We start from the raw sequence: 22,641 nt of genomic DNA, 5'->3' as shown, positions 1-22,641 counted from the left end.
TTCATTAAAATTAATAATTAAAAAAAATTTTAGGTTTTGTATTTGGTACTCTTGCATGAAAATGCAGAATTGTGCACTCAGCAGCCTGTATTCACTGGTTTTGTAAAGTGTGGATTAAAGGTACCACAGGACAGAGTACAGAGTTTGGAGTGACATGGACACTTCTGTCAGGATGTCATTGTCCTAGGGTGCCATGGAGAACTTATTAACTTTACAGTGAAGAAACTTGGTGTATGCTGTCATAACCAGTATGACATCCAATAATTGCTATTACCAGTAATGGAGCAAACAGCTACTGTATACCTCCTGATATATAATGGATGGAGAGAGAACAGCACAACTTCTGTGGTAGCCCTAACACAAATGCCTAAATCAGGACGGAATAGCAATAAAGATGCTCCAAACTGAGATGGTCTACAAAGTTACTGACATGTATGTACTCTTCAAAAATGTCATGGTTGTGATACACAAAGAAAGGCGAGGAAAAAATACTAGAGAAATGACAACTATATGAAAGGAATAACCCTAAACCGGATACTGGCTTTATAAAAGGTATTACTGGAGTAAGTAGTTAATTTTGAACAGTCTTATGAACTGGATGGTAATAAAAAAATTACACTTTAAAGCAGAGTGGTGTTCAAGTGTTCAGACTGTCTTCCTTAGCCACTGACTGACCTTGCCATGTGGACAAGGGGGAACATGAGAATAGGGCATGCTAGACTATCTGAAAGGGAACTGACAGTCTTGCCACTAAATTGAGTTGATCCAGCAGGAGAATGGGAGAACCTCACCACCTGCAAAGCAGTAGCAGCAGAATGCAATGGGTCGTTTGGGGCCAGAGATTCTTCGGCCAGCCAGACGAGAGCAGCCACAGCAGCTGCAGCAGAGACCTAGAGGCCTCACAAAAGACAGAGGAGACCTTGGGACTGACTCCATGGATCTAGGAGCATTTGTCCAAGTTTGTTGGACAATTGGGGCTGGGTGGGGTGGGGCGGAAAAACATAACTGGCAGGACTGAGAGCAGGAATCAAGGCAGAGGCACCTGCAATCACATTTTGGAAGCAGTCCTGACTGATTCTAACTTGCTGTCAACCTCAGTTGTAACCTTTTGACTTCCCCAATATGGTTCTGTGTGGTCTGTTAGCTATCGCATTGGATTCTGGACCCAACAGAGGAGTAACATCGGTGGTGGGATGAGTTGAAAAAGGTTCAAGAGCGTGGGGGACACATCTATTTCAGCTCATGGGAACTGGTTTTATGTTGCTGATGGTGACAGTTCCCATTGTGAAGGTGGTAACGGGCAGATACAGCCCATCTCCACGCAGCCCTTGCTCCCTTACAAGCAGAAGATACACTTCAAAAAAAGAAAACATTGAGATGGTCTCCAGGTTATGACTGTCCATCTTACCTATCAGACAACCTGCAGTTATGAACCAACCTCTATAAAGGCTATTACATAAAACATTCAGGGTACATGTTAACAGTGTGTAATAACTGGGCATGACTTAACAATATACATCAAAACATTATTATTACTGTATTATTAAGTATATGTCAATGTATCTGAAAGTGTTTAATATTTTTCATGCATAGAAATGTATAAAAAATATGAACACGTGACAGTGTGAACCATTTTTAACAGTTCTAATTTATGAACAGATGTGACTTAAAAGACAGTCTCAGGGACTGAACTCATTTGCAATCTAGGAACTGCTGGGTGCTGAATTACTGCTAATTTCCTGATTTAGATGAGGAGTTTGTTATGTAGGTGAGTGTCATGAGATTTGAGGAATACACACGGAAACATCAAGGGGTGATAGAGTACCATGTCTGAAACTTATTCTCAAATGGTTCAGAAAAGTTCATACTTGGAGGTCCTGGATAAGGAGCTCAAAGTAAAACATACGTGTAATTCAGACGCATTTCCAGGATAAATCTGTAAGAGGTCACGATCTCCTAGATTCCACAGAGTTTCTATTGACTCCTTTCCCCACGGAAAACTGTAGTAAAGTTGGTTTCCTTTTCGTCCGTCTTCATCCTGACACTCACTGCTGCTGAAGTTAGATGGCCTTACTGCAAACTGGAAAAGAAAAGCTTAATTTGTCTTGTTAACTTACTGAAATAAATGCTTGTTTACCTCTAACTCTCTGTAAAAATTATCTACTTGTCTCTAAGAATTAAAATCACTCAAGACTATTTATGCAGCAACTGACTGAAACTAATCAAGTCCCAAATAGAAACTGTGAAATGTAAATTCAAGTAATCATACTGTTAAAAATAGTACATAGTACTTTCAGTCTGAAATAGCCACAGAGAAGAACTGTTGATGCTCTCAGCAGCTTTTGTGTGGTCAACCGACAAGAGGCGAATGTAAGAATAAACTGGGTAGGAAGAAGCACAAAGTATCACATACACACATTTTTTCCTCTTCTCTGGAGCAGGTGAGTATTTCTAATTATCCCATTTGGTTTAGGTAGGGATTTTCTAAGAAATGAGTTCTCAACTAACTCCAACTCTTCTCAGCAAAATTAAAAAGCTTACTTATAAAATATGGAATGATAAAGAGTTTAAAAGAGTAAAAAATTATTTAGGGTAGGGCTTTTTTTTTTTAAAAAAAACCTCTTTGTTTACAGCTTAATCTTCTAGAAGTCCCTAAAGTTCTATAGTTAATATTCTGATATGTTGCTGCTGTTATGTGCCATCGAGTCACCTGCGACTCACAGTACAATAGCTTTGAACCCTGCCTAGTCTCAGCCAAACTCATCATCTCCGACACACCTAATTCCATTTCTCCAGTCACTGAATGAATCCATCTCATCCAAGGTCTTCCTCTCCTGCACTGTCCCTACATCCTTCTAAGCACGATGTCCTTCTCCAAGGACTGGTACCTCCTGGCCATGTGCCCAAGGTATGTGAGACACAGCCTCAAAATCCTTGCCTCCAGAGAGCAGCCTGGTTTCATCCTCTCCAAGACAGACTTATTTGTTCTCCCGACAGTCCATGGTATGTTCAACACTCTTCTTCAGCACCACAACTTTAAAGCATCAATTCTTCTGTCATCCTTAGTCTTTGTCCAGCTCTCTGATGCACAGCAAGTAACTGCAAAGTCCATGGCCTGTATCAGGCACACTTTAGTCTCCAGACTGACACCACTGTTCTTCAGAGGTCCCTGAAAACAGGTATTCCCAATGCAATTTGCCTTTGATTTCCTGACTGTTGGTGCCAAGAGTGCTGATTGTGGAACCAAGCCAGCTGAAGTTGTTAACAATATTGATCTGGGTCTATCACAAAGCTGCCATCTGGCCATGTGGTAAAAATCTATGTTTTCTTGATGTTGAGCTTCAATCCACATTGAAGACTATAGTCCTTGACCTTCTGCAGCAAATGCCTCATGTCCTTCTCAGTTTTAGCAAGCAAGGTTGTGTCATCTGCATAACTCTGGTTAATGAGTCCTCCTCCGATCCTGATACCACATTCCTCCTCATAGAGTTCAGCCACCTGGATGAATATAGATTGAAGAGGCATGGAGATCACACCTTTCCTGATCCTGCATCATGCAGTATTTCCCAGCTCTGTTCTGACTACTGCTTCATAATTGAAGTATAACTTTCACATGAGCACAATCAAGTCTTCTGGGATTCCCATTCCCTTCAAGGTTAGCGATAATTTGTTGTGATCCACACAGTCAAATGCCTTTGCACAGTCAATGAAATACAGATACACATTCCTCTGGTACTCTCTGCTTTTGGCCAAGATCCATCTAATGTTGGCTATGATGTCCCGAGTGTCAGCCTCTTCTAAACCAAGCTTGCACATCTGGCAGCTGTCTGTTAATGTACTATTCTAGTTATTTTTGGATAATCTTCAGCAGGATCTTGATTGCGTGTGGTAATAGTGATATTGTTTGATAATTTCCACACTCTGTCAGGTCACCCTTTTTTGGAATGGGAATTAATATAGATCTCTTCCTGTAAGCTGCCCAGGTAGTTGTCCCCCAGATCTCTTGGTAAAACCTGGTAAGTGTGGACAGGGCAGCATCTGTTTGTTGAAATATGTCAATTGGTATGCCATCAATTCCTGGGGCCTTGCTTTTTGCCAATTTCCTCTTAGCAGCTTGAACTTTCTCCTTCCGCACCATAAGCTCTTGATCATATATTGCTTCGTGAAATTCTTATGTGTCAGCCAATTCTTTCTGGTATAGTGACTCTGTGTACTCCTTCCGTCTTTTGATGCTTCCTGGGTCATTCAACATTCTGCCCACAGCATACTTAAGTATTGCAATTCAAGGTTTAAATTTGTTCTTCAATTTCTTTTTTTTTTTTTTAATTTTTATTTTATTCGTGTGTGTGTGTGTGTGTGTGTGTGTGTACCGTCAAATCGGATCTGACTGGTACAGGAGGAGATTGTCCCTCCTTTTCCCGGCAGAGCATCTGGTGGATTTGAACCGTGCACCTCTGGGATTGCAGTGCAGTTTCTTGCCACTAGGCCACCAGAGCTCCCCTTGTTCTTCAATTTCTTCAGCTTAAAAAATGCTGAGTTTGTCCCTTTTGATTTTCTGACTTCAGCTCCTTGTACATTTCATTATAATACTTTGTCTTCTCAAACTGCTCTGAAATAAAGCATTAAGTTTTTCATCATGCAGAGCTATTCAAGGTAATGAATTACTTAAATTAAAAAAAAAAGCTTAGCATCTTTGGGAGCTTTGGTGGCCTAGTCTGTAAGGACTTGTACAGTCAACTGAAAAACGGGCTGTTCAAATGCATCAGTGACTCCACAGGAAAATGACAGCTAATCTCTGCCTTCATGATTTACAGCCTCTGAAAATCTGCTAGATGGTCAGTTATGAGTTCTGACTTAACGGCAGTGGGTTCCTTTCAGTTTCATTTTTTTTTCAGTTTCATTTAATACAGTTAAGATATTGCCCTACATACAAGGTATGCAGATACAAAGTACTTAAAAAGCTTCCTGGGACACAAAGTACTTATAAAGCTTCAGTGTTCTTCACTGGTTATTTATCTGAGTGCTTCCTTTTAGTATCCTCTCTTTGCAGATGGGGAAAATTGAAGCACAGAAGGTATACTCAAGGTTCCTAAGGTCACACAGCTGGAATTTAAAACAAAAAATCCTCTGGCTCTCAACTACTTCACTAGACTGCTTTCATGTGGTTTTTCATTTACTTAGGTAGGTAAAAGAAGAGTATACTAGTAAAACAGCAACTCAAGCTAACAACAGAAATTAGAGCTCATTTTAGGTTTAAACATCAGAGACAGAGCAGGGATAGGAAGTACAGGTAAGGTTTCAGATTAGGGAGAGTTTAGTTACAATTCAGATGGAGGGGGAATTATGTGGAGAATATAGGATTTGACAAGAATTTGAAAGATGAAGGGTTTGGAAAGAAGACATGTCAGACAAGGAGTTAAAGTGAGGTAAAAGTGGGAAATGGATAAAATACCAAAACTGAGTATTAGTAATAAAAATTTGAAGAACTACTAACTTCTTGAGTTCTCACTATACTCCTGACATTAGTTCAAAATGATGCTGACCAAAATGGGGAGTTTATAGCAGTAGGTAGCGAAAGCTAGAACTGTAAGGAAAAAGTCAACAAGGCTCAAACCAGCCAGGAATGCTGGGTGTGGAGTTTGAACTTTACCTTGGTCATAAAGGCTTATCAACAAACACTTCTAAGCATGACAGAAAGAAGGCAACTACCAAACTAACTGAAGTCTTACCAAACTCACTCAGTTCTCTGGAGCAAGAATCATTCAAAGGGTTTTTATTTATGTTTGACTTATTGTAGCTGCTGCTTACAATTAACTACAGTGAATAATTTTAATCTGTTATATAGGGTAGTATCCCTTCTACACAGAAACCATTTACCTAGTAATTACGGAAAGGTACCTTTCTCCACCACAGCAGTCGATGACGTAACCAGAAATCAAGCCACTGGCTCGCTGTTCTCGCTGAAGTAAACCACACCAAGGAGGCTTCAGTCTTCTCGCCAATTCTTTAGATAGGAGACATTGCAGAAAGTTAATGACTTTGAAGATTACATTATTTGCCCCAAAGTGCTCAAAGGTTTGATTATTTCAATGGAAGGCCAAGTTACTTGCCATTCTTTTGTACCTTTGAATGCCATCTGGTTTACTACCGCACACAGGATGAAAGCACACTCCAATCTGAGCAAGGCCATACGGGAGCCTCCTATTTACCAAATCCAGGCAATTAACATAGTGCTCCAGAGCACCTGCCAAAAGAGCAATCAAATCATCTATCCCATACATTCCAATAATTTCTGTCAAATTATAAACACCTTAGTCTTATAACAGCCATACAAGTAGCATGTGGCTCCTAAGGTAGATCTGTTTTTCTTTTTCTGCATACTGTCAAGTCAGATCTGAATGGCATGTGAGACTGCCCTCCTTCTCCAGTGGAGCATCTGGTGGATTCGAACCATGCATCTTCGGGACTACAGTGCAGCTTTTGCCACTAGGCCACCACAGCACCAATTAAGGTAGGTCTTAAAACCTTAAGGGAGCTCTGAAGGCCTGTTGGATAGAGTTGCGCTGACAACCCCAAATCATGTGGTTTGAATCCACCAGTTGCTCCTTAGGGGAGAGCTGGCAATCTCCTCCTGTGTGATTTACAACACCTGAAATCCACTCGAGGGCCAGCTATGGACTCCTTGGTAACTCGGCATTTCATTAGCCGAGTACCACTTAATTAGGTAGCTTTCAATGAACATTTTGAAGATTTTCCACTAAAAGTTGAAAGACAGCAAACACATAACCTCCACTTAGATTTACCAATTGTCAACATTTTGCCACATTTTTTTTCATCCCAAAGTACTGTAGCACATTATCTTCTAAAATTATTTTAGAATATTTTTAATATTTAGAACTACATCATGAAAATAAAAGATAATGCTGTATCGTAACACTGTTAGTATTCTGTTTTCTACAACTATCACCCAAACTGTCATTTCTTTTTCTCCATAAGCAATGATCCATCCAATTAAAGTTTATACACTTCACTAGGTCTCACTCACCCTTTTTTTTAAAAAAAAAAATCTTAGTCTAGACCATTTCTCCTGACCCTTCTCCAACCAATTTAATAAATTACTGAGATTAATTCAGACTAATCAAAGAATGGAAGCAGGAGTGGCATCCACTTCCGTTAATAGCTTGCTTCTGGAAACCCTATGAACCTGGAGAGAGGATGAAAGGCACCCAAGCATCGAGGACTCTCCTTCATTGGGTCGCTATGAGTCGCCTGCGACTCGACGGCACTTAACAACAACAACAATCAAAGAATATCCGACATCCAGTATTTACTAATAATTTCCTTCTTACAGTTTCATTTTGGCTAATCACTTTTGGCAAGAATATATCTGACGTGTTTGTCTACATATTTCACCATTCTAGGAGGGACAGAATACCACATTTTCCCACAATTGAGGAAACCAAATATGATTATTTGGTTAAGGCAGTGTCTATCTACTTCCCAACAATCTTTCACCTAAAGTTTTAGAATGTTCTAATAATCTTTGAGTCAATTTTTACACAAGGAATCACAAAAGGCTAATGTTTCTCTTCCTCTTTTACATTTATTGCATAGTCGTCGTGGTATGCTGTAGAATCGGAATCAATCCACAGCTGACCCTCTAGCGAGTTTTCAGAGGCAGTAAATCACATGGAAGGAGACTGTCCAGCCTTCTGTGGAGCAACTGGTAGATTTGAACTGTATCCCTTTGGAGTGCAGCGCAGTTTCTTACCACTAGGCCACCAAAGCTGCCTACATTTACTGTGTAGCTTCTACAAAAACTTAAGCATTCTCTACCTCCTATTCTTTTTATTAACAGTATCTATGGACTGATTCATTTTATTGAATGTTGTAGAATAATCCAATTTCACTTACCTCAATTTAATGTGAAAAAAATAAGTGAAAAAAGTCTAAATTACCTTAAAATCAGGTAAAGACCCATGTGTTTTGAGGTAGAGTAGCTCTCTCCGGAGTCCAAATCCTTGATCTCTTACCCTACTCCTCCCTCCAGTCTTGGATGCAAACAAAGTTTAAAAAAATAATAATAATGTCAGACGCCCTATGCTGTAGCCTTGTTTAGGGGTTTGTGGGAAGGCAGCAGTTAGGATGGAAAGTGATCACTTTACCACAAACTCAAAGATTCCTTATTTACACACTGGGGGTGCTGAGGCCAATTGGGTGGGGTAGAGTGGGTATCCTCGCTAGAAATCCTATCAGTTCTGTCTGTGGTTTGAAAGAACACAAACGGCTCAGACACAGGGGAGGCAACAGCTCCAGGCAGAGATGTCCCACAAGGCAACTTGGAGACCAAGATCCATTGTGTTGCTGAAGTTTCACATGATGTCAATTTTCATGTGTTAGCCTGGTCTACCAAACAGGTGAGTGCTGTTTACATATTTGTTTTAACGTTCAACTTGTTTTTACCCAGTGAGACCCCCTTCAAGCCAGCTCCTGTGTCTCCTTGATGTGACCATACTAATACTCTTTTTTATTTTTCTTGCTGTTTCTTGTAATGTTTTTATGTACTTAGGATAAAAACTCAGGGCTCACAGTGACCTTCGTCATGCTCCTGAAGCTGTGAATCTTTATGTGCCGAGAAAGCCCATCTTTCTCCTTCGGAAGAGCTGGTGGAGTTGAACCACTGACCTTTTGGTTAACAGCATTACACATATGCCCCATACCACCAGAGCTCTTTGCACTGAGTAACAAACAATACAGCCCTTCCTCACATTACCAGTGAGTTCTGATCCTACATCTGTCTTTAAATTGGATTTGTACCTAAATTGAACTGGTTGTAGCTAATGTTATCCAAATATCTGTCTCAGTAAACAGTGTACCTTTCTTTGTATGCATGCAATTGGTAAGAATCAAAGAAACACTTCCAGATGTTCTCAATCATCTTTAACATAATACCATAAAACTGTGTTCATACACTGAAAAATAGCATTCATTTGTTCATTGTGTTCATTTGTTATTGTGAACCACTTCATGTACTTGGAACTTTATTACAACAGGCTTTAAAGGGTTTGGTTCGGCGAGCTCTGGTGGCCTAATGGCAAGAGGCTGCATTGCAATCCCAGAGATGCACAGTTCAAATCCACCAGACGCTCTGCTGAAGAAGGAGGAACAATCACCTCCTATACCAGTCAGATTCGATTTGATGGTATACACACACACACACACACACACACACACACACACACACAAAGGGTTTGGTTCATAACTAATGACTGTATATTAATTAGATCTTCTAACCAGAGGACTTATGTATTGAGTTCGAGTTACTGGATTTAAGATTTCTACTTCTCTTAAAAAAAAATTCTCACAGCTGGACAAACAGACAACATCATGATAGATGGAGAAAGACTGAAGTTACCAAGGATTTAATTTTACTTGGATCCATAATCCAGCATCCAGAGTGGTAGCAGTCAGATCAAAAGATGTGTTTGCACTGGAAAAATCAGTTGTCAAGAACCTCTTCAAAGTGCTGAAGAGCAGGATGTCCGTTTCAGGACCGAAGTACATGTGGTCTAAGTCATGTTTTTTCCAGTTACTTCCTCTGCATCTGAAAGCTGGACAATGAGTAAAGATGACTGAAGACGAGTCAAAGTTTTTGAACTGCTGGGCTGGTGAATAATACCGAATATCTCACGGACTGCCAAAAAGCACAAACACGTCTGTCTTAGAAGAAGGGCAACCAAGCTGGCTCCTTAGAGACAAGGATAGGGCAACTTTTCTCACGTAGAGGATGTTGTCAGGAGGGGCTAGTACTTGGGAAAGGACATCAAAAGATGGAAGATCAGATAAAAAGAGGAAGATCTTCACCAAGATGGAACGATACAGTGATTTTAACTATGGGCTTAAGCATGTCAGAGATTGTGAGAAAGACACATGATATTCACAGGCTGCTATGAGCTGTAGCTGCAATCACTCTATGGCAGTCCGGTAAGCAGACTAAAACTTGTCAACAGCAATAATAAAAGTTGGTTTTTATCATTTCCTTCACCTGCTCCCCCCACCGACCAAACTGTGCAGCTCTGCAACTGCATCCTGGACCATCCTCACCCTTCTGCCCCCAACCCTCACCTCCTTATACCAATATGTTTTTCCCAATAAAAAAAAATATTAAAAAAAAACAAACCAAAAAAGTTGGTTTTTAAAAAAAGTATCTGTATAAGAGCTACCAAGACAGAAAAGACTTGAAGGTCCAAGATGTGGCAAGAAGGGATCAAACATGAGAACCACAATCTAGTGCTGCTTTTCCAATTCTCCTATCAGAGTTGAGAGGCTGAAATACTGAACAACATAATTTGTGGTCCACCACAGATGGGCCCTGGTAAACATTAGACTTCCCAGGAAAAAAACACAAAAGAACTGAAACTCAAAGCCTTCAAGCCTACACAGGGTTTCCATCTTTATGTAAAAAGACTACACACCTTTCTTCCCAAAGAGGTGATAGTGGATTTGAATTTCAGAGTCTCAAAGTCTTTGAGTCAAAGCACAACTTGCTGTGGACTGACTACTGGCTAAAGTGATTAAGGCTTCAATCACCTCAACCCGACTGTATTAAAAAGATTTATCTCCATTAGCTGCCTTAGAAAGCAAAACCCTCCTAGGAACAAGAAAACACCATCTAGAGCCTCAACTTATCGCTTCAATTTTTCATTCACAATTACCTAGATAATCAATAAAATGTCTAAGCAACGACCAGTCCAGATGAAAATATACATTATTAGGTGCTATTTTGAATCAAGATCTGACTCTTGCCCTATTCGGTGCCATCCTCAAGCCCACTGTTAGTCACTGTGTCCATCTGGTTGAGCGTCTTCCTCTTTGCGTCTCCACCTTTCCAAGCATGTCACCTTTTCCCAAGGAATGGCCCATCCTAAGAACATGCCCAAAGTATGCCCCGAGTAAAATACAGAGTAGAAATGTTTTTGGTTCATGTACCATCGAACTGGAATCGACCCATAGCTGACCCTCTAGCAGGTTTTCAGAAACAGTGAATTGGAAAGGAGAATGTTCATCTTTCTCTCAAAGAGCAGATGGCAGATTCGAACCAAATACCTTGGCACTAGCAGCAGAACTTCTTATCACTGAGCCACCAGAGCTCCCTACAGTAGAAAGAAATATTGTTAAATCCGTTGGCATGTATTTTAAAATGTGATGTGCTCTGGGGTCGTGGCTTAGTGATTAAGTATGTAAAGGTACATGGTTCAAATCCACCAGCGGTTCTGCAAGAGAAAAATGGGCAGTCTCCTCCTGTGCAGTTTACTGCCTCTGAAAACCCACTGGAAGGTCAGCTATGGGTCAGTTTTAACTCAGTGGAAAACAACAACGACAAACTTAGAAGATGGAGAAATGGCCTAACATAAGTAGCAACAAAATGGCTCAGAATTTCTTTTGAAAAGAAAAAATGTGAGGAAGCTCTGGTGGCCTTGTGTCAAGAAACTGCACTGCAATTCCAAAGGTCCACGGTTTGAATCCACCAGATGCTCAGCCGGAAAAGACAGATAATTTCCCCCTGTGCCAGTAGATCTGACTCGAGGGTACACAAGGAAAAACAAAACAAAACACAAAATTCAAAAGCCCAAACATCAAACTCTTAAGTAAAGGATATTAACAGTTCAAAGAGGAAATAGAGCAAGAATCTAGTGAACAAGGCAATTTTAAGGGGGGAAAACCCTAGATAAGCAAAGCATTTGGCATATAATTTGTCTCCTGAAGGCAAAGAAATGCTTGGCACATCAGCAGATGCTTTCCCAAGTCCTCCCAGCTGGGAAGATGGTGTTATCACTTAATAGACAAGAAAGGGGAAGGGGGAAAGGCAACGAGAAAGAAGTCTTCACATTTCTGCTGGAGATCAAGACAGGTTCACATGCTCAAAATCCCTAGCCCTAAGAGAGATGCAAATTAAAACAACTATGAGATATCATCTCACCCCAGTCAAAATAGTAAAATTTAACAGAACAGCAAGCAACAAATGCTGGCGAGGTTGTGGAGAAACTGGAACCCTGATTCACTGTGGGTGGGAGTATAAAATGGTGCAACCCCTGTGGAAAGCAGTATGGCGCTTTCTCAAAAAGTTGCAAATAGAGATACCATTTGACCCAGCAATTCCACTACTGGGAATATACCCTGAAGAGACCATAGCTGACATCCAAGCAGATATATGCACACCCATGTTTATTGCAGCTTTGTTCACAATAGCAAGGAGTTGGAAACAACCTAAGTGCCCATCAACAAACGAATGGCTAGAGAAGCTGTGGTATATTCGCACAATGGAATACTATGCTGCATTAAAAAACAAGGAACTCATGCAATATTATTCAAAATGGTTGACTCTGGAGAACATTATGCTGAGTGAAATATCCCAGTCACAAAAGGACAAATATTACACGATGCCACTGTTGTAGAATGGGACTGCCCTTGGGGTTGGGGAGAGACTGAGTAAGATGGGTTCAATAATGTATACTGCACTGAAACAGAGGAGGGAGAAATCTGTTTAAAAGAGAGATATAACTGGGTATTTCTGTCATCACAGGAGTCTACAGCGAGGGGTCCATGGTGGAGGGGACCTGGGGGAGGGTTTGTAAAACAATGAAAGAATCTTTTCTTTTCCATAATTTTTGACTCATGTACTTATAACTTGTTAGTCAAATTTGTGTCTTTTAGGTTGCAGCACCCCCATGATACATCTTCAAGGATATGAACATGTACGGCCAAGCACAATCAATAAGAGTGCATCTAAATTCCAAAATCAATCTCCATAATAGTCTATGTGTTTCCTACTGCCAAAGGGGCCCTTTAGAGTAGTGAGAGAAGACCTTCACCCTGAAACCCACAGCGTCCCTTTTCAGCAGGAAGTAGCTAAGAGAATACGCCATCCCCTTTTCCTTATGACTCAGGGTGAAGTCTCTCTCAGGGAGGAGTGCTAGGGAATGGCAAAGGACACACCGACAAAGGAGATTAATCAGAACTGACTTTGACAAGCACTGTGGCAATTGGACAATTAAAACAGACATTCGGATGGCGGGGAAGAAGAACAAACTGGGGAGGAGGGTGGAGAGAATGGTGCGGCAATGAAGGAGTGAAAGCCCAGAATCCCTGTGAATGTTCATTGAAACTAATAAAATTTAATTTAAAAAAAAAAAAAGACAGGTTCACAGGGTTTCCAGAGGCAAGCTATTATGGAAGTGGATGCCACTCCTCCTTCCAAGTTTAACTGGGGAGCTCCACCCCACTCTCTGTCCACATTGGGTAACCAGCCATTAATGCATTTGACACATCAATGTCACAGTGTTCAGCCTCACAGCAACTATACGACCTAGAGGATGTCTGAACAAAAACAATGAAAGACAGGCCCCAGGGCCGCAAATTAAAAGTCACCCACCCTCGGCTTGGTAGCATTGCTTTCTGTCCGCTCAAGACAGTGTTATTGTTAAGTGCTGTCGACCCTATGAAGCAGAGTCCTCAACACTTGTATGTCTCTCATTCTCTCCCCAGGTTCATAGGGTTTCCGGAGGCAAGCTATTATGGAAGTGGATGCCACTCCTCCTTTCAAGCTTGTTTTTATCGGGGGGCTCCAGTAGGCTGAGTTAAACTCCCCAAGTTAAGCCGTCATAGAATTATTATAGATTCAGTGACTGGTGTAATCTGGATGGGAGTGTCGGAGACAGTGAGATTGGCACAGGACAGAGTTTAGGGCTGTTGTACTTAGGGTCGCTATGAGTCACAAGCGACTTGCCGGCACATAACAACAACAAAAGTGTCACCTTTGTTCCTAAGTTTGTTTTTGTCTGCTTTATTCCATTAAGGGAACCTTAAGAAGGTGCTATTTCTCACAGGACCATGGGCATCAGATAATTTACCTGAAACAACTTCATAGTATCACTTGGGAGAAATGGGCAGGGACAATGTTTTGCAAATATGAGAAGATATGACAGCAAGCTTGAATTTTTTCCTGCTTCAGACTTAAAAGGCAAGTTGTCTTCTACAAATCCCTAAATGTTCATTTCATTTTTCATTTAAGAACGGCCAGCCCAGCTTATTTAACCCTGTTATTTTGCTAACTCAAAAGCATCTTCCAACAGGCGGTATTACCAATAAGCAAATGGGGGGAAAGAGGGCTTGTGTTGATGACCCAGAACACACGGATTGGCCAATTTCGTGTAAAGGTGTAGTTATCGCGGTGGTGAAAGTTTTGCTTAACGACAAATGGTTCAAATACACGATCTGATTTCGGTTGTAAGTTGGGCAGTGGAATCCTCAAATTCCAGGGCTGCCCAGTGAAATCGGAACGCCCACCAGGTGGTTCAGCCGAGACCCTCGGTGGGACAGCAACGACGCCCGGGACTTTGCTGGGCAGATGCATTACCACCATCCCCGACCCCTCGGAAAAGATGCGGTCCCGACAGCTTCCTTTGCAGGTGAAAGGCCGGCCAGGTGCAATCCCCCACGTGGAGCGGGCTCGCATTTTCCACCCCCGACACCGATCTCGAAGCAGGAAGTCGTGAGGCATACCGTGAAGAAGGCTCTCCCGTGGTTTCCCAGAAGTTTTTAATACGTTCTCAAGAAACGCTACAAGCTGTTCCTTACTCAGCTCTTTGTCTTGCACGATTTGACGTAGAGCGTCTGCGGAAACTAACCTGAAGGCACTGTCCGCCGGCCGCGCGGGGCCGGGCCGGTGGTGGAGGGCGTCCACCGGGAACACCTGCTCCCGGAACACCACCACCGAGGACCACCACTCTGCGGCCAGGTTCTTCCGCAACTCGACGCCCAAGGGTCCAAAGCCGGGGTGGCAGCCGCTCAAAAGAGAATCTCGGCTGAGCTGGCGCTCACTGCCGCAGAGGAAATGCCTTCTCCGGCAGATCTCGAGAAGCACCTCGCTCCCCTCGCCGGCCTCGGGGGCTTCTCTCGGCTCGCTGCCCCGGGGGAGCTCCGCGAACCCCCGCAGCAGTCTTCCGAGGGACCGGCTCCTGCCCGCCAAGCGCTGCAGCAGCCTCCCATTTACCCGACCCTCAAAGCCAGAGAAGAGCGACCTGCAGCTTTGGCCACAGGCCCGGACCGCTGCCCCGCAGCGCATTTCCGGTTGGAATTTAGTTCTGCCCCACAACCAACTCGTGGGGTCCCTGAAACTTGAACAGCCGAAAAATACTCGGTGAGCCGACTGCGCAGGCACGACGGAAACCGGCGGGCTGTCCCGCCGACGGAAGTACGTCATCGCGCACCGAGCCCTGCGACTACCCGGATGTCAACCTCCCCTGCTGTGCTAAACAGGGCGCCGTAGGCCTCCGTTTGTCTGATCAACTGCTACTTGTTAGTGCAAGTCAGGCCTTTCCGATCTCTCGTCCACGTCAAGTGGTCTTTCCGTCCATTCTTTACGACCGTTCTGGAGCCACTTGGTGCAGCTTCACGGTTCCCTTTCAGGGTCATTGCATACGGGGCATCAAGTTTTGCTGCCTGGGGTCAATTCTACTCCTGGCGCGCGCTAACATGACTTGGCATGCAACCTCTTGGTAATCCTTAAGTGCCCTAGTAGGGAGCAGATCTTATCTGTCCTGGCGCATCCTCACAATCTGACATTGAGTCCACTGCTAGTCTTACAGCCACTATTTTGAGTGCTTTTCACTTACTTTGATGAGATTAAGAGCTTTGGTAAGGGCATTTCTTCCTAGCTTTAGTCTGCAAGCACTGATGTTTGTGCGTTGTTGGATTACCTCGTGGATATATTAAATACTGGTAGCACAGGTAGTAGCACCTTAACATGCCAGCTACCTAGGTACATGACACTGCACCAAAACATGCCGTTTCCAACTGTCTTGTCATGCATGCGCTATCCAGTTGTAACTCACCCTATACCTGTCCCTCCATATTTTCAGAGGTAGGTTGCCCATCCTTCTCCCACAGAGCATCTGGTGTTTTTGAACAGCGTGCTTTTGGGATTGCAACTCAACCAGTAGGCCACCAAAATCTCCCTTTTCAATCATAAAATGTTCACAAAAATTTAAAATCCTGTATCCTCATAGGTCGTGTAACCCTGGTATGTACACCTGCTGTACAGAACTTGTGGTCACTGTGAAGCTGAATCCGGTTACCCATGGTGGACAGCGTTTGGTCAAAATACCTTGGGGGGATGGGGGGAAGCTTGGAAGCAGGAGTGGCATCCACTTCTGAAATAGCTTGGATGAAAGTTCTACACAAGTGTCCAGGACTTTTTTATAGGGTCACTATGAGTCGCCTGCGATTGGATGGCACTTCACCACCAGCCTCACACTGAGCAAGTGGAGATTCATCAACCTGCCCTTGTGCAGGTTAACAAACTTGGAAGGTAGACTTATAAGGCTCACTGCAAGGGACCAAATAAATGCAGGCTTCAATGTGTTGCATATACAAAGGCAGAGGACTCATCAGTTTGGAGACTAAGGTGCACCTGATCCAAGCCTCAGCTTATTCAGTTATTGGCCACGTGGCCCCAAGTTTAATATTTTTTTTTCCAAGTTTAATATATATGAATTCTTAATAGTGCTGCTCCAGGATTCTCCTTGGGAGTAAAGAGAAACTTCACCTCACTCAGAAGAGCCAGACCTTGGAAAGGCAGCCAATAAGCGTAAGAGGAAAACCCTCGAGATTGATAAATGCAGTAACAATGGCCTAAAGTTTCAAAGATGACACAGGATGTAACAGGGCTCCGATCGAGGTCACAATGAGTTGCAGAACAGTAAATTAATCTTAACTTCCAAGGGGAAAACAAGGCTTTGGGCCCAGAGAAAACAAGTCATTAAATACTGCAGAGTCTCATTGGGCAATGCTAAACCAGCATTATGTTCACTGGGGGATAGTTTTGATAAACTTCTCTAAGAGGCCTAGCCTTGCTTACTCAAACCCTCCAAGGAGTTGCAGATTTGACAGGACATGGGCAAAACTTAAAAGCCACCATAAGTGGGAAGTTCTGGTAGGATTTTGTTATGTATGCTGAATTAGAATCACTTCATAGCTGATGCTCCAATAGGTTTTCGGGGGAAGCAAAAGAACACAGGAACAAAGTCCTCATTTTTGCCTTGTGAACGCAAATCACCTGCCTTCAGGTTGGCAGCATGACTTACCACTATGGATGGTGGTACAGAAATTTAAATCCAATGGCTCTGTAGAGAAATGGGCAGTTTCTTCCCACTAGGATTTAAATCTTCAGAAAGCCAATGGAGCTCACACAATCAAGAACAACTTGATTGCTTCTGAAAACCTACTGGGGCTAGCTATGAGTTGGTACCAAAGAGGATTAACTGGCAGGCTCATCCCATACACAACCTGCATTTTAACTTCAGAGACCCAAAGTCAAAAACTATTCGGGGAAAGGACAAAATCCATGAATGCTTTTAGGTGCTTACGGAAACCATGTGAAAGCAAAACTACTGGACACATCCCTGACTTCCAAGTGGGCGGGTTCATGAAAACATGAGTGGCAATTTGGTGCACTGTGTGTAGGCATGGAGGTGGTGAGCAAGGGACACCAAAACAGTACTGCTGGGAAGCAGTTTTATTAACTGCAAACCTCAACACTTAACAGGGTCAATTTCCCCATTCAAATCCACGGATGTCTGTATGCAATGGGAAATAAAAAAAGATAAAATGGGGAGAGAAATCACATTTATTAGTTAAAAGACAACCACAGGCTGGACAAAACACACATGCTAAAAAAGTAGACGGTCTTTTAAAACTTTGATAGCTAAATGTTTTCCATACCCCCACAATCATTTAATTGCTCACAATTTAAAAGGCCCAGGTAAAACATTAAACAGTAAAATGTGATAAATGCTCTAATGTACCCTGAATGCTTTGTAATTCATGATTATTTTGACCTTGACTCTCAAAACCTGTCACAAGGCTGAAACCAGTTTCTGATGTATTTGTTCTAGAATACTCCCAACTCACATTATTTTCTATCTTAAGACACAAAACAAATACTAACCAAAGCCCAGGTTAATTATCACAATTCAAAAATAAACCCAAAACAAACCACCCAAACACAAAACATACCCCTGGCAGCTTCCTGAAGACCACTTCTGGAAAAGCACACACCAGAGAGTCTAGAATTTAGATCTACTCTACAGACTTAACTACTGAAAACGGATTAGAAAATTTGATTAGCATGTTAACCCTAAGCTATCCCCTGGACCTTTCCAGCAATAAACCCACTCTGAGCCAATCATGATTTATTTTATAGTCACTGTGCCTCCTGATGAAACATTAATTGGAGTGAGGTTTTTCCTTGGGTTGATGTGACTCAATAGTAGTGCCATTTAAGAGCCTGAGGAAGCTAGTTGAAGCCTACCATTCTACGTATAAACTACATGAAGGACATAAATCCAGTTGGAAAAATAGGTCCAAACTGTTCCCTTTCAGTTTTGGTTAATATTTTGTCAATTCACAAAGCACTTTTTTCCTGAAAAAGCAAGTTATTTGAAGAATCTGAGTTTGAGGGCAGACCTGTACAAGAGATTTCTTCCCTTCTATTTCACTATTTAACCACTCTGTAAGGAAAATAAGTTAAATGACACCCAATGACTGTATGCAATCTAGGCTGCTAAAAGAAAAATTTTTCAGCATTAATCCCATTTAAATCCTTGCAATATGAATACCTTCTTGTAGAAAGTTTCTTCCCTCTACCTCTCAGAGAAGAAAAAAAAAGCTTCACTTTTGGATTAAAAAAGGGCTAAATTTCAACATGACATTACATATATGTAAAATAAAGTACAATTTCCACTTAATTCAGTCTTCAAATATTTTTTATTGGAAGGCCATGCATTGCCTTCATTTACTGTATTTCAAATCACTGTACATTTAACGTTTTTTTGTGAAAACACTGCCTGCATTTTCTAGTACAAAAAAAACCTAAAAATTGTTTCAGGAATGTAGAGAAATATCCAACTTAAATAGCGAAAAAGTGCACCATAATTACTGCTGCACTGCAGTCATTTCTGCATTTTCCATGTTTCTTAAATAACTATCTTGTTTGATAACACACAATATAAAGAGCAATTATGAAAAACAGACATTTACATATACCTCTAAAGTCTTATTGAGAGTATCCTGTTGGCATTGGATAACCAATCATGGGTGCAGCTGCAGTAGCAGGATATGCATATGCCGCCTGTTGGTTTATGCCATTGTGCATATTTGGAACATTAGTTCCATATTGCTGAGTGCCATCATAACCATTCTGGTAAGTCCCTGTTGGGTTACCAGTCCTAAAACTGGTCTGTAGACCAGCAGACACAAAATTACTTCCAAAGCTCCCATTGGTGTAATTTGCAGCACTGTAAACACCATTTTGAGTTTTTGCCCCAAAATCTCTCTTAAGCAGACTAGAGTAACCTCTGTCGTAATTTTCCCTGTCTCTAAAGGTATTGAATCCACCCCTTTTCCCTGCGGAGTATCTATCCCGACGATCATCCTTCATTCCTCCTCTACCCCTGGAACGACCTGTAAAAAGAAATTGCAAACTTTTATTAATACTTGAAAGCTCTATTAAAAACAGCATGTATTATGCAGTATCACAATCTGCTTTTGAAAAAATTAAAACCCCCAAAACAAGACAACTCCCATCAACATTTCTGAAACCTTACCTGAACCTCTGTCTTCAACCAACTGGAGCAACTTGGGATTAATTGCTTGATTGGCTTCACGAAGCACAGAGATAAGGTCACTCACTTGCTTTATGTTATTAGGTGTAAAGAAAGTGTATGCTGTGCCTGTTTTGGTACTGCGAGCAGTTCTTCCAATTCGATGAATATAATCCTCTGAGGAGTTAGGGTAGTCATAATTGATGACAAATTTCACATCTTCCACATCTGTAAGGTGTTGCAGTGTGGCAAAATAGTAATGTACGGAGTTTTGCACACCACAACAGCCAGACCAAAAATAAAAAGTTAGACAATTGTATTCCCAAGAAGGTACGGGCTGCAAAAAATAGTTAAAATGGTTATCCATTCCCTGTAGGAATACCATTGAGGGTGGGGGGGGAGTGGGAAGGAAAGAAAAAGAAAAGCACATGTCATGTCATCTTTGTTAAGTCTCATTACCCACCCAGTGACAAAGCCTGCCAAGAGGAACACGAATTCTTTAATGCATTCCCAAATCAGAAAGTCCCCTTACAAATCATCAAGTGACATCTGAGAGCTTCTGTGCAGTAGTAGGGCCACTTAAAAGTTTACAGCAACCTCTCCATGTACTGAAGACTTAACAAAAATGTACATGGTCCTTTTGTGTTCTACACTCATTAGTTCAAAACATTGGCCACACTGCTCGTCTTGCCAAGACCTTACAACTGCAGCTGCAAGAAAAACATACCTGTCCCCCAAAAGTTGTTTTTATGCACTGTGTCTCGTCTAGGCAAGCACTTCCAAGAAGCCAGGACTCACTTGAGAATGTCTCTCTCTCTGGCAGGTCTCGACATGACGACTATTGTGTAGGTCAAGGAGGAACTTTTCAAACCAGTGCTTTCTTTTCCCACTGTCTAAGTGTGGGAAATTGCTCCTGCCCTAGAGCTCATGTGCCAGTACTCACCAATTTGGAAAAGGCTTAGTACCTTTTAAAGCTGCTCTCTCCATTTCAAACTTGAACAAAAATGTCATTGAACACTGAAGTTTGGAAATTTCTTCGCCATTTCAGCAAACTCACTGAAACGCAAAGACCCACAGATCACAGGAAACAGTTTGAACAATGGTGTACCATGGCAGTCATGCAAAGCATGGGACAGAAGAGACACCACGGCAGTGAACTGTGAGGGTAACTTCCATTTTCCCCCGGAGAGAACAGTTTACAGGGCAGAGGTGGTATGCTCTGCCTTTTGAAGATTACTGGCACACTTTCAGCTTTCCACCTCTCTAATCGACTGGAAGCAGCCAGCCGGTCACTAGTCCTCCATCCCCCGAGTCCTCCGATTGTCATGCCTAGGCCTTGCCACAAAGACTGCACCTTTATGTGAAAAAAAAACTTGGAAAAAATGCAGAGGTTAAAGAAAGCAATTAACTTTCTTTAAAAAAATCGAATGGAGTTCTTCTCAGAAACCAAGCCATCAATGCTAGTTTGTACTAACCTAGCCCTCTTGAGGCCACATCTGTAGCAATCAGAATAGGAGCTTTTCCATGTTTGAATTCTGGGGGTGGGAAAAAAAAAATAATTAGAGCAAAATGTAGAAACAATCTTGATAATTATACAGCCAAGTTTGGGGGGTGGGGGGGAATCCACATTTAAAACATTTACCATTTAAAACCCAGTCTCGTTCCTGTTGACTCTTGTCACCATGGATACCCATGGCAGGCCACCTACGAAACAAATAATCCCCATTGTTAACACATCATTCAAACCTGAGAGCAAATCGTATAGTCTTCTATTTTCAGCCACAGATACTTTTAATTTCATCTGAAATAACGAATATATGGTTTCCCTATATACTAACAGGGTAATGCTAACTCCTTAAATTAAAATACAATGGTCTATGTTCATCTTTTCCTAACCTAACAAATCAGTCCTATTATAGAGAACACACATACCCATCTCTCCTCATTTTTCTGGTAAGCTCATCACATCGTCTTTTGGTTTCCACAAAAACAATAGTTTTATTCTCCTTCTCACTCATGATCTCTTCCATTAACCGTATAAGTCTGAAAAACGCAAACAAAATCATATTGAAACTGAATTCAAGGTTTCGTGCGTACAAGTCAAAGAGAAATCACCTGCTTAGCCACTTATTAAACAATCCTAACCACTATTAAATAAACCCACAGTACAGGCAAATCAGTCTTCCAACAGTAGCCTAGTAACAACTGAAATATGTGAAAGATTTTCAGAAGACAGGACAGAAAATAGCATCTTTTACCTCTATAAAAGATTACCTATGAAACCACGAAATCATTTATTTGACAAAATTATTTTCAATAGTCACTAAGTGATCTAGAACTTACTTTTCATCCTTCTCCACATCATGACACACATCCACAATCTGAAGAATGTTGTGGTTTGCACTCAGCTCCAGTGCACCGATATTTATGTGAATGTAATCCTTCAAAAAGTCTTCAGCAAGTTGTCGTACTTCTTTTGGCCAAGTTGCACTCCACATTAGGGTTTGCCTATCAGGCTGAAACAAATTTCAGGGAGAAAATTACCATGTGCTCTTTAAAAAAAAAATTTTATTAGAGGGGGGATCTAAATGGTCCTTACTCTTATTTGATCCACAATCTTCCGTATTTGGGGTTCAAAGCCCATATCAAGCATTCTATCTGCTTCATCAAGGACAAGGTAGGTAGTTCTTCTTAGATTGGTCTTTCCACATTCTAAAAAGTCAATCAGCCTTCCAGGTGTTGCAATACAGATCTCCACACCTTCAACAAAATACATTTAAGTATGGCATCTAGAATTGTAATTACCTTTAGTTACAAACAAAACTTTTACTACTTTACCTCTTTCCAAATCACGTATCTGAGGTCCCTTGGGAGCTCCACCATAAATGCAAGTAGACTTCAAACGACATGCTCTACAGTACTCTGCAGCCACTTGCTGCACTTGTTGGGCCAGTTCCCGAGTTGGCGCCAGCACCAAGCA

At 41.8% G+C, this 22,641-nt stretch overlaps 2 protein-coding genes across 2 annotated transcripts in view; both read right to left on the bottom strand.

The window, feature by feature from the left end:
* POLG2 (polymerase (DNA directed), gamma 2, accessory subunit) overlaps nucleotides 1-15,124 on the bottom strand; it is a 37,019-nt gene extending 21,895 nt beyond the window's left edge. The window contains exons 1-4 of the mRNA XM_006886277.1: nucleotides 14,563-15,124; nucleotides 6,124-6,244; nucleotides 5,899-6,004; nucleotides 1,907-2,080 (exon numbers count right to left, since the gene is read on the bottom strand). Of these exons, the coding sequence (XP_006886339.1) occupies nucleotides 1,907-2,080; nucleotides 5,899-6,004; nucleotides 6,124-6,244; nucleotides 14,563-15,124 (963 nt within the window). The remainder of the gene's footprint in view (nucleotides 1-1,906; nucleotides 2,081-5,898; nucleotides 6,005-6,123; nucleotides 6,245-14,562) is intronic.
* Nucleotides 15,125-19,114: 3,990 nt separating this feature from the next.
* DDX5 (DEAD (Asp-Glu-Ala-Asp) box helicase 5) overlaps nucleotides 19,115-22,641 on the bottom strand; it is a 6,249-nt gene continuing 2,722 nt past the window's right edge. Inside the window, exons 5-12 of the mRNA XM_006886405.1 lie at nucleotides 22,500-22,640; nucleotides 22,261-22,421; nucleotides 22,005-22,177; nucleotides 21,594-21,704; nucleotides 21,304-21,365; nucleotides 21,137-21,196; nucleotides 19,665-19,889; nucleotides 19,115-19,521 (exon numbers count right to left, since the gene is read on the bottom strand). Coding sequence (XP_006886467.1) covers nucleotides 19,115-19,521; nucleotides 19,665-19,889; nucleotides 21,137-21,196; nucleotides 21,304-21,365; nucleotides 21,594-21,704; nucleotides 22,005-22,177; nucleotides 22,261-22,421; nucleotides 22,500-22,640 — 1,340 coding nt within the window. The remainder of the gene's footprint in view (nucleotides 19,522-19,664; nucleotides 19,890-21,136; nucleotides 21,197-21,303; nucleotides 21,366-21,593; nucleotides 21,705-22,004; nucleotides 22,178-22,260; nucleotides 22,422-22,499; nucleotide 22,641) is intronic.

This window comes from Elephantulus edwardii, unplaced genomic scaffold, assembly GCF_000299155.1.
Source record: "Elephantulus edwardii isolate Elephantulus edwardi_28Jun2011 unplaced genomic scaffold, EleEdw1.0 scaffold00048, whole genome shotgun sequence".
NCBI lineage: Eukaryota > Metazoa > Chordata > Mammalia > Macroscelidea > Macroscelididae > Elephantulus > Elephantulus edwardii.
Note: the sequence above shows the minus strand (reverse complement) of the source record. Positions and strands in the feature narration are given on the sequence as shown.